At 34.4% G+C, this 17559-nt stretch overlaps 2 protein-coding genes across 3 annotated transcripts in view; one reads left to right on the forward strand and one right to left on the reverse strand.

The window, feature by feature from the left end:
• Window positions 1-17559, forward strand: part of LOC143348299 (ras-like protein family member 10B) — a 124785-nt gene that overhangs the window by 58992 nt on the left and 48234 nt on the right. The gene's annotated exons all lie outside the window — the stretch shown is intronic.
• Window positions 2482-17559, reverse strand: part of LOC143348279 (uncharacterized) — a 36393-nt gene continuing 21315 nt past the window's right edge. The window contains exons 1-9 of one of the 2 annotated variants that reach the window (XM_076778320.1): window positions 13906-14030; window positions 12723-13132; window positions 11981-12137; window positions 11255-11428; window positions 10517-10782; window positions 8323-8577; window positions 5704-5745; window positions 4884-4922; window positions 2482-3948 (exon numbers count right to left, since the gene is read on the reverse strand). In XM_076778320.1, the coding sequence (XP_076634435.1) occupies window positions 3805-3948; window positions 4884-4922; window positions 5704-5745; window positions 8323-8577; window positions 10517-10782; window positions 11255-11428; window positions 11981-12137; window positions 12723-13132; window positions 13906-13990 (1572 nt within the window). In that variant the 5' untranslated portion in view covers window positions 13991-14030 and the 3' untranslated portion in view covers window positions 2482-3804. Of the gene's footprint in view, window positions 3949-4883; window positions 4923-5703; window positions 5746-8322; window positions 8578-10516; window positions 10783-11254; window positions 11429-11980; window positions 12138-12722; window positions 13133-13905; window positions 14031-17559 lie in introns of those variants that run through there. The other variant, XM_076778318.1, reaches the window with a different exon arrangement.

Below are 17559 nucleotides of genomic sequence, written 5' to 3' on the forward strand. Positions count from 1 at the left end.
GTCTGTCGGTGATGTCGATTTCTAGTTAGCGCGATCTACGTCGAGGAACGCGTAGAAAATCCCCGCGAGATGACATAGGAGATTGTGCAACGGAGCGGAATCGACAGGTTTCCTAATGATTTTTAACCGCGCGTAAAGAATTGGTAAATTTGGAAATTGGTAATTTTTAAATCTTCGATTCTTTTATTTAATTATTATTCCCCTCTTGTTCACTCGAGGTTTCGTCGACAGATTCTATCGACATTAACGTAAAATTTTTAATAGTAAAATGTTTTCCTGAAACTGGTAAATAATTTTTTGTTAATGAATGGTTAATGAAACTCCGACGATAATAAGCGAATATTGCACGCATATTTATGTGTTTATTTGCAACATATTCAGCAATAATTTTCAGCAGATAGATCACGTTTCGTAAAAGAATATTTTCCAAATGGCTCCTGAGTCATTTTAAAAGAGAATTCTGCACGAAATGGAATAATAAAAGCTGTTGCAATTGGCTGTGGTTTATCTTTCAATTTGAACTCTTCTTTCACAAACTTCCTACGACGTTTTACTTTCGCAATATGTAAATTAACCCTGTGAAAAATTCGTTTCGGTTGCGGGGGTCAATTACAATCATTTTTGATCATTACACATACCCTCGAAATCCTACTCACTTTCGAGGAAAAAATTCGGAAAGGTGTGAAATTTTTCGACGGAATTAAAAAATTTCAAATCATACTGAAAAAATTATATTTAGTTACAGGGGCTAATTATAAGCATTTTTGGTGAATAGGCGTACCCTCGAAATTCTACCCACTTTCGAGAAAAAAATTCGAGAATATGTGAAATTTTTCGACAAAATTAAAAAATTTCACATCATTTTGAAAAAATTATTTTCGGTTGCGGGGGTCAATTGCAATCATTTTTGGTCATTAGACATACCCTCGAAATCCTACCCACTTGCGAGAAAAAAATTCGAGAAGGTGTGAAATTTTTTGACAAAATTGAAAAATTTCAAATTGTTCTGGAAAAATTATATTTAGTTACAGGGGTCAATTATAAGCATTTTTGGTGAATAGGCGTACCCTCGAAATCCTACCCCCTTTCGAGAAAAAAATTCGAGAATATGTGAAATTTTTCGACAGAATTAAAAAATTTCAAATCATATTGAAAAAATTATTTTCGGTTGCAGGGGTCAATTGCAATCATTTTTGGTCATTAGACATACCCCCGAAATCCTACCCACTTTCGAGAAAAAAATTCGAGAATATGTGAAATTTTTCGACAGAATTAAAAAATTTCAAATCATATTGAAAAAATTATTTTCGGTTGCGGGGGTCAATTGCAAACATTTTTTGTCATTAGACATACCCCCGAAATCCTACCCACTTTCGAGAAAAAAATTCGAGAATATGTGAAATTTTTCGACAGAATTAAAAAATTTCAAATCATATTGAAAAAATTATTTTCGGTTGCAGGGGTCAATTGCAATCATTTTTGGTCATTAGACATACCCCCGAAATCCTACCCACTTTCGAGAAAAAAATTCGAGAATATGTGAAATTTTTCGACAGAATTAAAAAATTTCAAATCATATTGAAAAAATTATTTTCGGTTGCGGGGGTCAATTGCAAACATTTTTTGTCATTAGACATACCCTCGAAATCCTATCCACTTTCGAGAAAAAAATTCGGGAAAGTGTGAAATTTTTCGACGGAAAAAAAAAATTTCAAATCGTTTTGGAAAAATTATTTTCGATTACAGGGGTTAATTACGATCATTTTCGGTGAATAGACGTACCCCCAAAATCCTGCGCATTTTCGAGAAAAAAATTCATTACTGTCTGAACTTTGAACGTTAATAACTTTTTAACGAAGCCTCAATCAACAAATTAGTATTCTTGATTTTCGTCTTATTTTGGCTTCTAGTATTTGGTCTAACTTCGAGTTGCATATTTCAAAAGATTGTTCGACTGTATTTTGAACTCGAAGAAAATAGTGTCAATTGTATAGTTCATCTAATAGGGGTCCACTGATTGTTGATTCTTATTTATTGGTTCATACACCGAATAACATGTTCGATAAACGGAGTTCTGTAATGCAATATGATGCGTTTGCCTGCAAGTGGCAATTTAATTTCCAGCGATAGTTATTTCTAATGACTCCGCAAGTACTACTTTTTGTGCCATCGTTTAAAATGTTACCGATCGCGTAGAAAATAAGGCGATGACTTCACTTACACCGGTAAATAACTATTGCAAAAGAAGATGATACGTTAATAACTCGAAATTTACTCGCGAGAAAGGACTCGGCTTTGTAGCACGAAGCAAATGTGTTTTCAAATTAAAAAAAAAAAATTTGTAAATGGAAACCAACGAAAGCAATGGCAACCGACGAATTTTAGAAACTCCTAAAATCGAAGGATTATATAATTCCCAAAGCAGGAAGTAACCTAGTTGCGTGAAGTGCATCTTTTTCCCCTCCTGATAGTCATCGAAACGATTTCCTTTCGAAACCCACGATACACTTGTGCCACGGGCATATATTTACTAGGTCAATTAAAAAACATTGCTCCAATCCAAAAATCGTATATTTAAGCACGATTCTATCGGATTACTTCACTGGACGCTTTCGTTTACTACGACTAAGGTATTTCAAATCAAACTTTGCGATCGTTTGATTATTATGGCACCTCTCGATGTCACACAGTGTGTCCAGCAATGGACAAAAGTCAAAAAACTATGTTTTACAAATTCTTGTATCCCAAAATGTTAATAAAGGACCATAGATTTTATTACTATCCATAACCTTTACTGAATTCACCAATTTGTTGAAAATGATTGAATTTATTGCAATTTTCTGTGCATTTTCTTAAACATGTGCCATTTACCGAGAATTTGTGTTTTTAATTTGATTTCTGCAGGTTATGTACAGTATTATAGCACCCTCCAAACTGCTAAACAATCTTTTTACAATATCAACGATTGGTCTCAATTTTTTATGTTAAATGTTTATCAACTTTGAATTGTGTTTAAAAAAAAATACCAATTGATCGATGATTTTTTGTATATTAATTTGGGACACATTTAACTTCAATTTAACGCCAATTTTATTTGTCGATTCTTCGTTGAACGGTTTTTGGAAAATTTTTTTCTTTTTGTCGTAGTCGAATAAAATTTATATAACGAACCTGTTGGATTATCGTTAACGATTTTGTCGGCAATAAACGATTGCAATAGCCCGAGTCTATATGACGAAAGCAATTCGCGTGTGCGTAAAAAATTACACGCTGCCACGGAGAGGCGATTTTGTAATTGCTTGAAATTTCTTTTAATCCGCGTAAAAATCGGCTATCGTTTACGCGTTCGATGTTATTTCACCGTAGACGCCGGAAATAGTTCTCTGATAAAATTATATTTAAACGCTAAATGAAATACCAAATATTAAACGATACGAACGATAAACTTTATTCTCATTTATTCCACCGTGCCAATTACTATTTTTCGTAGAATTAGCGGTATATATTCGCAAATTTAAGTCAACAAATGGAATGTCCGTTTACAAATCGATTTATTGCAAAATCTTCGTAACCACGATTCAAAATTCTGAAATAAAGCAAGACGAACAAGAACTGTTCAAACGTGAAATTTTCGATGAAGCAATTAATTAAAACAGCTGACGGAAGCCTCGAGGCAGAGATTTTTAATTTGAGGAGTTACGTTTAGAGATTTTCGATGAACTTTCGATCAAACGAAGATTTCACGTGAAGAAGATCGAGGATGATCGCCGATTGTGAAAATCGGAGTGGAACATAAAGGTGCCTTTAACCGGTGAGAGAGAACGCGACCATTATCGACGCGATTGTGCCAAAAATCGTGAGGAATCTGTTTGTCTTATTCGAGTGTGACGTTGACGTCTCCCCTGTGGCCTCTGATGTTTTGTTCTCCACTTTGTCCTTAGTTTCCCTCTGCGAACAATTAGTCGAGAATAAAATTACGCGTATCGATGAGGAACTTTTCGAAATTTTCGCTGAAATGTTGCACGATACAAAAACGAAACCGATAGATCGATACTTTCGTAATAAAAATTTCACCAACGTGACTTTAATTTACATTATAAGCCATTTAAAAATGTTACGTTAGTTTAAAACTATTGCATCTTTTCTCTACTACTGTCATTAATTTTCCTTATTACTTATTGAGAAATTATGATAAATTGGGAATCAATTGTTACATCTACCTAAATTTTCGCTAAAATATTGCACGATACAAAAACGAAACCGATAGATCGATACTTTCGTAATAAAAGTTTCACCAATATGATTTTAATTTACATTATAAGCCATTTAAAAGTGTTACGTTAGTTTAAAACTATTGCATCTTTTCTCTACTACTGTCATTAATTTTCCTTATTACTTATTGAGAAATTATGATAAATTGGGAATCAATTGTTACATCTAACTAAATTTTCGCTAAAATGTTGCACGATACAAAAACGAAACCGATAGATCGATACTTTCGTAATAAAAATTTCACCAACGTGATTTTAATTTACATTATAAGCCATTTAAAAGTGTTACGTTAGTTTAAAACTATTGCATCTTTTCTCTACTACTGTCATTAATTTTCCTTATTACTTATTGAGAAATTATGATAAATTGGGAATCAATTGTTACATCTACCTAAATTTTCGCTAAAATGTTGCACGATACAAAAACGATACCGATAGATCGATACTTTCGTAATAAAAATTTCACCAATATGATTTTAATTTACATTATAAGCCATTTAAAAGTGTTACGTTAGTTTAACACTATTGCATCTTTTCTCTACTACTGTCATTAATTTTCCTTATTACTTATTGAGAAATTATGATAAATTAGGAATCAATTGTTACATCTACCTTGGCACTCGAATCTTCGACTTTCTTGGGTTCCTCCGCCTGCGTAAAAAGAGAGTCAGATTAAACAGATTGAGCCTCGTTGATCAACGCAATTTCAGTCCATTTTAATTCATAATCTCACATGACTTTTTTGCTTTATTTTATTGTATTTTGTTAAATACCAAGGTGATCAAAATTATTAAACATTCCCTTGATACTACCAATAATTTTAATATTAGTCTCGACACGAGAAACAACAAGAATTTTATTATTCGGTCTCGATAAAGTTGAATTTATTTTCGAAACTATAATATTGCTTTGCTGTGAAAAAAATTTTAACGGGAGATTCTGGAGGGAAAAATAAGACGAAAATGAAGAATAGCAATTTGTTGATCGAGGCTTCGTTAAGAAGTTATTAACGTTTAAAGTTCCGCCTGTAGAACGACAATCTGTGAACAGCTGCGCACGCGCGATAGTGGAACTTTAAACGTTAATAACTTTTTAACAAAGCCTCGATCAACAAATTAGTATTTTTCATTTTCCTTTTATTTTGGCCTCCAGAATCTCCCATTAAAATTTATTTTACAACAAAGCAATATTATAGTTCGGTTTTTTATCGAGACCGAATATCAGATATTTATTTTTTATTAGAAAACTTACTGTCTCGCGCAAACAATTATGTTACATCGTCGTGTATGGCGGTCGAAAATAAAAAAAATATGTTAGTGAGTCACCGAGCTTGGCGCAGCAGTGAAAGTGAATATTTTACTTTCGCAACTCGGTTAATTCGGAAAGTAAAACGGTCGACAATTTATTGTTTAATCGTAAATCAATGTCTTACCTTAGTTTCCGTTGCGTTTGCTTTGCTGTCGCTCGCCGTCTCCTGAACATTAATACATAATTACACATTTAATTGCATTCAAATGTCACCGAGCGGCTTTTTATCGAATCGTTTCTACACATTCGCGACGGTAACGGAGAATATTTAAGTTAACAAATGTTATTACGAGGCATCTGGTAAAAGATCAAGGGATTACGACGGATGTCGTTTGTCGATTACTGCAAACTGTACGTGCTGTTAAATATCGATTCGTTGCACACTTACGAAACATGTTGGAATTTCAACTGATTTGTCTTATATCCCTAAAGGTCACGGTTAATACCAGGTTGTTACATTCATGTCGAAACGGAATTATAAATTTAAGTTTCGTGTAAAATGTTGATAGAAAATTGACTTTTCCACGGGAGATAGGGTACGTCGAAAAGTTCGAGTATTTCGAAACCGTCAATTTTACGCATTCAGATTTTAAACTTAACGTTATAGGACTCATAAATATTACTTATTAGCAATTTATGTTGAATTGAATTGATGTAATGATATGGATGTATACTCTAATTAAAAGAAAAACTGCATTTTAATGCAACTGTCAACGTAGCGAATTAAACCTAGTGTTAAAATTGCAAAACGCGTAAATATTACTTTTTAACAACTTATGTTGGATTTGATCGATGCAATGGCACGAATACATATTCTAATCAAAAGAAAAATCGTATTTTAAGGTAATCGCCAACACGAAAGGTATCAATAAATATACGTGCGATCAATGCCCGTAAATCTAGCGTTAATAAAGAATATGGAAAATTTATCCGTAACGCGTGAATCGAATTTATAAACGTTTCGAGTTAAAAGAGAAATTAAAACGATCCAAGTAATAAATTACGAAAAATTGAGAAATTGAGTAAAATAACCACTGCTCGAGTACTCGATCGTTTCTTATGACCCTCCATTAAGTAACATGAAACATTTATTCTAATCATTTACCACTACAGTCTCTCTCCTGCTATAGGCAACAAATTTCCAATGGCACTGTACGAGCTCTGAGCTCGCTCTAAAATTCTTTCGAGGTTATACAACAGAAAACTTTCCGACAAATTCAATATAGAATAAGCATTTAGAATCACAGTCGTCTAAAAACACTTTGTATTATATTTATTTCCACCGACGTTACGAGGAACTGTACTAGTAAAACCGATAATGTTACCCCTGTTTTAAATTGAACGGAGAAAAATTATCGAACTCGAAACGTACGTGTTTAAATACATAAAAAATTAAAAATAACGTATACCTGAGAAATAAAATATTGCGACGGAGTGCAAGAGTTTAATGAATAAAAAGGATGCTTAAGAAATTCGTATCGATATTCCCCTTCTTTGTTAGACACTGTTTCGTAAAATGGCGAGATAGTTTGCTAAGCTGTCCTAGATTTGGCTTAGCGTTGAAAGGGTTCTTAATTAAGGGATTTCAATTGAATATCAAGTGAAAAACAGATGTGGAAGGGATTAAGATTTAAAATTTCGCGCTCGAACGATACGAGCGATTTTAATACCATCATCGACGAACGTTTTCTCAGGTTCAATGTCTAGGTCACTATCGAAGAACGCTATTTATACTCGCGCAGCGGTTTACGTCAAGTATTCTTGGACAGTTTTAAACTGTCGTCATGCGAGTAAACTCGCTAGCAGCTGTTACCGAACGTACATTGTTAGACTTTAACGTCCATTTTTTATTACGGTCTTTATCGTTCATTCGTGATTAAGAGTTACTATTATGACTAGGTTTCTACGTTTGCAAAAGGAGACTATCGCGAAGAGGAGATTCGTAGATCATTGCCTTCGAAAATGGAGCAACCTTTGTTGACGTTGCTTCGATAAATACAAAACTTATTAACCTCAGAAATGAACACCTAGAAGTGACCGTATGAAGGTTAAAATCTAAGTAAGAGTTAGTTTTGTTAGGATATGCCAGTTTTAAATAGGACTTGTAAGATTAAGGTCAAAGAAAACAGTTGTCTATATACTATTTAGGGAAAAATATTATTGGTAACGTTGATAGAATTACGCAGGCTCGCGAAAGTGTTCGAACGATGATATATTCCTTGTGGCGTCACCTCCCATGCTCGCTAACCGAGAAATCGGTCGAGCGCTTGCGAGAGCGCGATCCCTCTAGCGGCGAGCATGGGAAGTGACGCCACATCTTAATTGAAATCGATACAAACCGTACGATAAACTAAATATTGCTATTAACTAACGTTAAATGTTCGAATACTTTTGTGACTTACGATATTAAATCTAATAGTCTCTCTAACTCGGATATGTGTTACTTAATTTCAATGCAACTTTTACATGTTACTCTCACATATTCTCCATACAAGATATTGGTTACTAAACACATTTAAGGGAATATTAATTAAGTGACACAAGATGTAACACATACGGTTGGATAAACAGTTGTTAGAAACAGTAACAAGAGAGATGAGGCGTTGAACACACCCAATTGCTCACACAGGATATATAAGGCAATTTCAAAGTATTTACTATACCGTGTGGTTTGTGTAATTTTAATTAGGAATATGTAATCGTTGCCTGCCTATGTACAAAATGAATACCGTTCCTTTCTTACCGATTGTTCCATCGCGACTCGCGGCACTCTCTTGAAGACGGGTCCATCTTGAGAGTGGACGTTCGGATGAAGAATTGGAAGTGGAACATCATCGAGGCGACGAACTCTCATGATGTTCTTGATGACCGTAGGAAGATCGCAGATCGTCGTTGCCTCGTACAATAACTTCGCGGCTGGTCCTTGGGCGAACAGTGGTATCGGTTTCGCGTCTTGCTTGCAGGTACCAGCCACCACCAGAAGTGTGTCTTGCGACAGCTTCCGTTATGGCAATTCGTTAGAAATTAATAAGGGTCAAGTATCATCTAACGATCATACGGTCCCTGTTGTAACGTTAGAGATGCGACGCCATTACACTCGAGGGGATCAAATTAACCAGTTCACACCCTGTCCACAGTCGAAATATATTCAAAGTTTTGTCATAGAAGGGATAATTAATTTCAATTTTTATGCAAAATATAACTAAAATCAACAAGTTCTCGCGTCGATGCTCCTAAAGAGCACGAGAAAAGCAAATGGCTCTCGTCTTTTATTAAGAAAATAAATGTTTTTACTTGTTATCGTTAGAGATACGACGCCATTACACCCGAGAGGATCAAATTAACCAGTTCACACGTTGACCACAGTTGAAATATATTTAAAGTTTCAAATATATTGAATATATGAAGGGACCAACTAATTTTTTGCAAAATAAAACTAAACCCAGCAAGTTCTCGCGTCGATGCTCCTAGAGAGCACGAGAAAAGCAAATGGCTCTCGTCTTTTATTGAGAAAATGAATATTTTTACTTGTTATCGTTAGAGATACGACGCCATTACACCCGAGAGGATCAAATTAACCAGTTCACACGTTGACCACAGTTGAAATATATTCAAAGTTTTCTCATTGAAGGGACCAACTAATTTTTTGCAAAATAAAACTAAACCCAACAAGTTCTCGCGTCGATACTCCTAGAGAACATGAGAAAAGCTAATGGCTCTCGACTTTTATTAAGAAAATAAATATTTTTACTTATTATCGTTAGAGATACGACGCCATTACACCCGAGAGGATCAAATTAACCAGTTCACACCTTGTCCACAGTTGAAATATATTTAAAGTTTCAAATATATTGAATATATGAAGGGACCAACTAATTTTTGGCAAAATAAAACTAAACCCAACAAGTTCTCGCGTCGATGCTCCTAAAGAGCACGAGAAAAGCAAATGGTTCTCGTCTTGTTTTAAGAAAATAAATATTTTTACTTGTTATCGTTAGAGATGCGACGCCATTACACCCAAGAGGATCAAATTAACCAGTTCACACCTTGTCCACAGTTGAAATATATTTAAAGTTTCAAATATATTGAATATATGAAGGGACCAACTAATTTTTTGCAAAATAAAACTAAACCCAGCAAGTTCTCGTGTCGATGCTCCTAGAGAGCATGAGAAAAGCAAATGGCTCTCGTCTTGTTTTAAGATAATAAATATTTTTACTTGTTATCGTTAGAGATACGACGCCATTACACCCGAGAGGATCAATTTAACCAGTTCACACGTTGACCACAGTTGAAATATATTCAAAGTTTTGTCATTGAAGGAACCAACTAATTTTTTGCAAAATAAAATCAAAACTAACAAGTTCTTGCGTCAACCCTCCTGGAGAGCATGAGATAACCAAATGGTTCTCGACTTTTATTAAGAAAATAAATGTTTTTACTTGTTATCGTTAGAGATGCGACGCCATTGCACCCGAGAGGATCAAATTAACCAGTTCACACGTTGACCACAGTTGAAATATATTTAAAGTTTCAAATATATTGAATATATGAAGAGACCAACTAATTTTTTGCAAAATAAAACTAAACCCAGCAAGTTCTCGCGTCGATGCTCCTAAAGAGCACGAGAAAAGCAAATGGCTCTCGTCTTTTATTAAGAAAATAAATATTTTTACTTATTATCGTTAGAGATGCGACGCCATTGCACCCGAGAGGATCAAATTAACCAGTTCACACGTTGACCACAGTTGAAATATATTCAAAGTTTCAAATATATTGAATATATGAAGGGACCAACTAATTTTTTGCAAAATAAAACTAAACCCAGCAAGTTCTCGCGTCGATGCTCCTAGAGAGCATGAGAAAAGGAAATGGTTCTCGTCTTTTATTAAGAAAATAAATATTTTTACTTGTTATGGTTGAAGTGGATCATTTACCTCGCGTTGTAAAAGCTCGAAAGCAGAGTTCAGCTCGGTCGCTGGCGCAGCGGCAACCAAAACGAAGCCCTTCTCGTTCGGAAGAGATTTTAGTTCGGTAAGTACGTCGCCCAAATTGGATGGCAGAGGATGAGATCTGCGGGAAGGAATAATCATCTCGTCTGTAGTACCGACATTGCCGCCGAGGGATTCGAGCATAGAACGGAACAGAGCGATTCTTATTCTGGAGAAGACGTCGAATGCGTTCCACGCGGGATCGTCCATTACTGTAACAAAGGAACTTTCAGTAAAGTATTACGTAGAATTCAATGTCTCGATATTTATCTCTGGAATGGTACATTAGGATCTGTCGCTTTCTCGAATATAATTTCTTGAAATCGTTATGAATACAAGCCCTCAACTTGAAAAACGATATTTAATTTAATGGTTTAAGGGATGATAATATTTCTTTTCTTTCAAATTATACGTTGGATTTGTAATTAACAAAAACCACATTTTTACGTAGTTTAGAAACAAGTCCAATACAGAAGATCATTCTTGGAAAAATATGAGCATTAAGGGGTTAAACCCGTTTTTTATTATTCACGGATGCCATCGAGTACGATTCTTGCTGTTGGATTCTAACTTTACCAGAAAACAGAGCGAGTTTACCCACAAAATTGACCACACTCTTCGTTAGTTTAGACTTGTTAGTCTCATCGTTATGTATTGTTAATTTCGAGGAAGAAATCAACTCACCGTCGAATCGTTTTTGTTGTGCAGGTGCCAACGAATCGTGTTTCATCGTCGGTTTCCCGAAATCGATTAAATGCCTCTGCTTCTCGTCGGTCTCGTCGAGTTCTTTCGCGACGTCCACGGATTCCTCGTAACCGAACACGGATGGCATCGTGAAATTCGCGTTCGACAATGTGCCTAAAAAGAATTTATTTAACCAGTTAACTGTGTTTGACGAGTATACTCGTCATGGAGAAGTGCCAGGATTTTTTCTCATGACGAGTTTTATAAAATAAACCTATCTTTTTGGTGCAATATTTTAACAGCGACACTTACTCCGTGCTTGACGACTATACTCGTCATCGATCGATTTTCGTGACACACAGAAACTCAACACGGAGCGACTGGTTAAATATGCATGAAAAGTCTATAAATTGTGCACGAAATATAATCAAAAAAAAAAAAAATATAAGAAGTATAATCACGAAATACTGAAGCTTGGAATCTGATAAGAATTGTAATTTTTAGAGAAAATGGTCCCCTGAAAAATTATTACTCTTTAACCATTTTGTGCACGAGATTATCAAAATTAAAAGATTCTGATTTTGAACACTATGAATTATTCACTCGTTCTCGACGACTGTTTAAGAAGTTTACAACGTTCTTGTGCTGTTTATTTTACGAAGTCGATCCGTGTAACTTGCACGGTATTCGAACCAATTGTTTTTTGAGTAATTTCAATGAATTAACCTGTCGTCATTCCTTTGACGTCCCGAGCCCAAAACAGCAAAGCTGCGATGTTCGAGCGTAGGAAGTGTTCGCAATCGCATTCCTTATCCTTGTTTCCGGAAACCAACGTGCTGTCCAAGGAGAACCGCGTCGCTTCTGTGTCAGTATTATGGCAGCTCTACGGCAGATATCATTGAGCATTTCCGTAAAATGGATATGCTTGTACCAGAGATAGCGTCAAGTTAAGAAAAAATCAATTTACACCCGAGAATTGGGATTAATTTATAAAACATCCTCGATCGCTATACCTAGTCTAATTATTAAACTTTATCTTTGCTTTCAGCATAGTAAATAGAGTTGTTAAATAAGAGAACAATATTGCTAGACTCGTGGAACAAAGTCGAACACACAAAATTTATGAAAACACGTTCGAGCGTGTAATTTAAATATATAAAACTCGGAACGATAAGAAGCTTTCTAATTATCTTGCAATTCGATCACCAAAACCAGTATCATACACGAAAAAATGAAATAAAAAAAACGTGGAATTTCGCGAACTCTCATAAACGCAATGCAAGAACATCTTACACAAAATGGGCGATTCTTCTTTGCGAAATAAATAATTGTTTTCCAAGGCACGCAAACTTGTACGTTTTCTCAAATTACTTTCTACGATCGAAAAAAAATTTTTTCTTTCTTTTATTTAATATCATACTGCACTACGAATCGAACGACGCGTTGATCCAAAGCTTCTCGAATATACCTGAACGAAACCTTCGACAGGAAACGAGTGGGACGCCTTGAAATCCTTCCAAAGGTTCTCTTGATCTCGACCAGACTCGAAAATTAGAAGCAGAACGACGTTCCGTGGATTAAGAGGCACCACGTCGGTGATCATATTTTCTTCCATGGGATTGGTACCAGGATTCTTGAAGATCCTCGCGAGTGGCGTCTCGTTCTCGACGTTCTCCAAGATAAAATCGAACTTCTTCTCGCGCGTGTCGTCCCAAGAGATCGTTTGGTCCGCAGGCTTCGTCGTCTTCCTTGCGTCGGAAGTTTGCAAAATCTTGTCGATACCTGTTACCTGCGATTTTTCGATCGACGAACGATCGACGATCGCCTTCTGCTCAGCTTCCGACGATGGCGCGATGTTCCAAGCAGGAGAAACGTTGGCTAGAACAAATAATTTAAAAAGCATTTTTAATTTTCTCCCGTAATTAACGCGTTCAAAAGCTGCGTGAAAACAGTTTTTAATCTTATATGAATTCAAACGATGACATGTTCGTAATTAAAATTTACATAAAGCGTGCAGTATAGTGAATATTTTGAAATTGTCGTATACAGGGTGCTCGGCCAGACCTGGGAAAAATTTTAATGGGGGATTCTAGGGGCCAAAATAAGACGAAAATCGAGAATAACAATTTGTTGATGGAGGCTTCGTTAAAAAGTTATTAACGTCCAAAGTTCAGCCAGTAATGAATTTTTTTCTCGAAAATGCGCAAGATTTCGAGGGTATATCTATTCACCAAAAATGATTGTAATTAACCCCCACAGCTAACAATATTTTTTCCAGAACGATTTGAAATATTTTAATTTCGTCGAAAAATTTCACACATTTTCGATTTTTTTTTTCTAGAAAATGGGTAGGATTTCAGGGGTATGTCTATTCACCAAAAATGATTGTAATTGACACCAGAACCTAGAAATAATTTTTTTAGAACGATTCAAAATTTTTTTTTTCGTCGAAAAATTTAGGCACCTACCCCCTGTCGATTTTTCTTAAAAATTCGTTTTTCATTTTTAGTAAATTTATTCGACGCTGTACGGAAATTTTGTCTAATACTTTCTTGTAGATATCTATGAGCTCTACTTCAGAAAAAAGTTTCATTGAAATATATTCGCAAAATGTAATTTGCATTTAAAAAATTGTTGAACCGGTATAGTACCTGAACGTTTTGTAATAAATCCAAAACAAGGCAACATGAGCGTCGTCCATCCCAGCAAAACTATCAACGAATATCCGTGCAACATTTTCTGTCGACTCTGCGTCCACGAGACTCTTCGTTCAGCGATATATTTCTTAAATCTCCACGCTTTAAATCGTATTTCGGATTAAACTGCAACGCGTATCGACAAATGGCGACTAAACGATGGTTTCCGGGTCAACAAAATACGGCTGCACGCAGCTTTCTTTTGTCTCGATCGAACGGGTTTGTTAAAATTTATTCGTTGGTCGAAACTTCGAATTTGAGATGTGCTTTTGGGGGGAACGAGAACCTTTTCGAAAGAGTGTCTTATTTAATCATAGCTTCATCGCCACGATTCCTCTTTGATCATTTCAATAGTGTCAGGGTTGTTTCAAACAAACTCGATAATAAGCATAGTCGAGCTTGTATCTACGATGCAGCCTAGATACACTGTTCTTTGAGTTCCTTTTCAACTTTCTCGCTGAAAAAGCAATCAAACACTCGTGGAAATGTAGAACAATGATATGTTATGATACGAGCTATGATACGTTGCGATATTGTACATTGTAATTTCATTCGACTGCAAGGGAAAGAAAAGGTCTTGATATTTAACAAAAAAGATCAAATAAACATCGAAATATTATTTATTATTATATAGAAATATAATATCTATTATATCATAGACATTACAGCCACGTGATAATATATCATCTATCTTTGGAGCAATGAAATATCATAATTGAGAATGTATGGTGATTTAACTCAGTAAAAGAATTTATTTAATTGGAAAACATTTTTTTTTTTTAAGTAATATTACGTCAATAATATGTGACATTATAGTATTTAATAATGAGAGAAAATATATGTTTGAAGAAATGAAAACCAAAATATTTCTATTGATAAAAGTTAAATTCTCAAGTATTATAGCACGTTGACTATTTATTAAAGCTAGAGTAATAATATAAATTCGTATAAAATGTACAATTACAAGGTAGTTTAAAAAGAATAGCCATGATTTATTGTGTGAGCTATTTCTAATGCTAATTGTATCATATATTGAATTGAAACGAGAGTTGATTTGAAATTTTTTTTCCCCGTCAAAAAATCTCACACCTTCACGAATTTTTTTCTCGAAAGTGGATAGGATTTCGAGGGTATGTGTAATGACCAAAAATAATTGTAATTATCCCCTGTAACTAAATATAATTTTTTTAGTATGATTTGAAATTTTTTAATTTTGTCAAAAAATTTCACACCTTCTCGAATTTTTTTCTCGAAACTGGATAGGATTTCGGGGGTATGTGTAATGACCAAAAACGCTTATAATTGACCCTTGTAACTAAATATAATTTTTCCAGAACGATTTGAAATTTTTTAATTTTGTCAAAAAATTTCACACCTTCACGAATTTTTTTCTCGAAACTGGGTAGGATTTCGAGGGTATGTGTAATGACCAAAAATAATTGTAATTATCCCCTGTAACTAAATATAATTTTTTTAGTATGATTTGAAATTTTTTAATTTTGTCAAAAAATTTCACACCTTCTCGAATTTTTTTCTCGAAACTGGATAGGATTTCGGGGGTATGTTTAATGACCAAAAACGCTTATAATTGACCCCTGTAACTAAATATAATTTTTCCAGAACGATTTGAAATTTTTTAATTTTGTCAAAAAATTTCACACCTTCTCGAATTTTTTTCTCGAAAGTGGATAGGATTTCGAGGGTATGTTTAATGACCAAAAACGCTTATAATTGACCCCTGTAACTAAATATAATTTTTCCAGAACGATTTGAAATTTTTTAATTTTGTCGAAAAATTTCACACCTTCTCGAATTTTTTTCTCGAAAGTGGATAGGATTTCGAGGGTATGTTTAATGACCAAAAATGATTGTAATTGCCCCCTGTAACTAAATATAATTTTTCCAGAACGATTTGAAATTTTTTAATTTTGTCAAAAAATCTCATATCTTCTCGAATTTTTTTCTCGAAAGTGGATAGGATTTCGAGGGTATGTGTAATGACCAAAAACGCTTATAATTGACCCCTGTAACTTAATATAATTTTTCCAGAACGATTTGAAATTTTTTAATTTTACCAAAAAATTTCACACCTTCTCGAATTTTTTTCTCGAAAGTGGATAGGATTTCGAGGGTATGTGTAATGACCAAAAACGCTTATAATTGACCCCTGTAACTTAATATAATTTTTCCAGAACGATTTGAAATTTTTTAATTTTACCAAAAAATTTCTCACCTTCTCAAATTTTTTTTTCGAAAGTGGATAGGATTTCGGGGGTATGTGTAATGACCAAAAACGCTTATAATTGACCCCTGTAACTAAATATAATTTTTCCAGAACGATTTGAAATTTTTTAATTTTGTCAAAAAATTTCACACCTTCTCGAATTTTTTTCTCGAAAGTGGATAGGATTTCGAGGATATGTGTAATGACCAAAAACGCTTATAATTGACCCCTGTAACTAAATATAATTTTTCCAGAACGATTTGAAATTTGTTAATTTTGTCAAAAAATTTCACACCTTCTCGAATTTTTTTCTCGAAAGTGGATAGGATTTCGAGGGTATGTTTAATGACCAAAAATGATTGTAATTGCCCCCTGCAATCGAAAATAATTTTTCCAAAATGATTTGAAATTTTTTTTTCCGTCGAAAAATTTAGGCACCTACCCCCTGTCGATTCTTCTTAAAAATTTTAATAAATGAAAAAGCTGGTATCTCATAAAATTTTATTGCATAATATCCTCCATATCCATTTAAAACTCTCACAATTGGACTTGCGCCACTATCAAAATAAACTTTTTCATTGTTTCATTAACGAGCAAATTTTCGTGTCGCAAAATCTCAATGATTTTAAATATATTAGTAACAAGTTGCTTCAGAATGAAAAGATTATGTAAAAATGTAAGTATTAAGGTAGCTAACTCGATTTTTTTGGAAAATCGACTTACGCCACTTTCAGAATAAACGGCTCAATTATAGAAGAACTGTAATTTTAAGGAAAACGAACAGTTTACTAGGCAAATGCTGATCTATTAGCGCAAACACACAAAGTACCACTGATTTTTAATGGTGTTTGTCTAACTCTGGTACGCTTGATTATTTCAAGCGAGTCGAAAGCAAACAGAACGCTACTCGCGAAGGACGGACGCGGCGAATCGAAGGAATCTTTTAAAAAATATCGACAGCGAAAGTTAGCTGTCTTAAAAATGTCGAAATGCCACTGCTGCCGTAGCTTTCTTCAGGTCAATAAAATAAACAAGGTCTTGGTGGCTGCTATAGTTAAAATCGTTTTAATATTCGTCATCGTACAGTACTTTGACGCAATGACCGGTGGAATCGAACACCATGTAAAGTTTAGTGCAACAGCACACAATTTCACGTTTTCTTAATAACGTGACGACTTATGCTATGGAAAATCTATTTGTCGTAAAAATGTTATCAATCAACCTTGATAGTTGCGTGAATAAACTAAACGCAACAAAAAATGTAATTGTAAAGGGTACAAAAAAAAAAAAGTTTGTTAAGCACGTTTAATATTTTACTGAAAAAATCAGTCACTTAAATTTTTATCATAGTCCTCGAATATTGTCAAAAACATTTGCTCTTCGTC

The sequence above is a fragment of the Colletes latitarsis genome, chromosome 11 (assembly GCF_051014445.1).
Source record: "Colletes latitarsis isolate SP2378_abdomen chromosome 11, iyColLati1, whole genome shotgun sequence".
Lineage (NCBI taxonomy): Eukaryota > Metazoa > Arthropoda > Insecta > Hymenoptera > Colletidae > Colletes > Colletes latitarsis.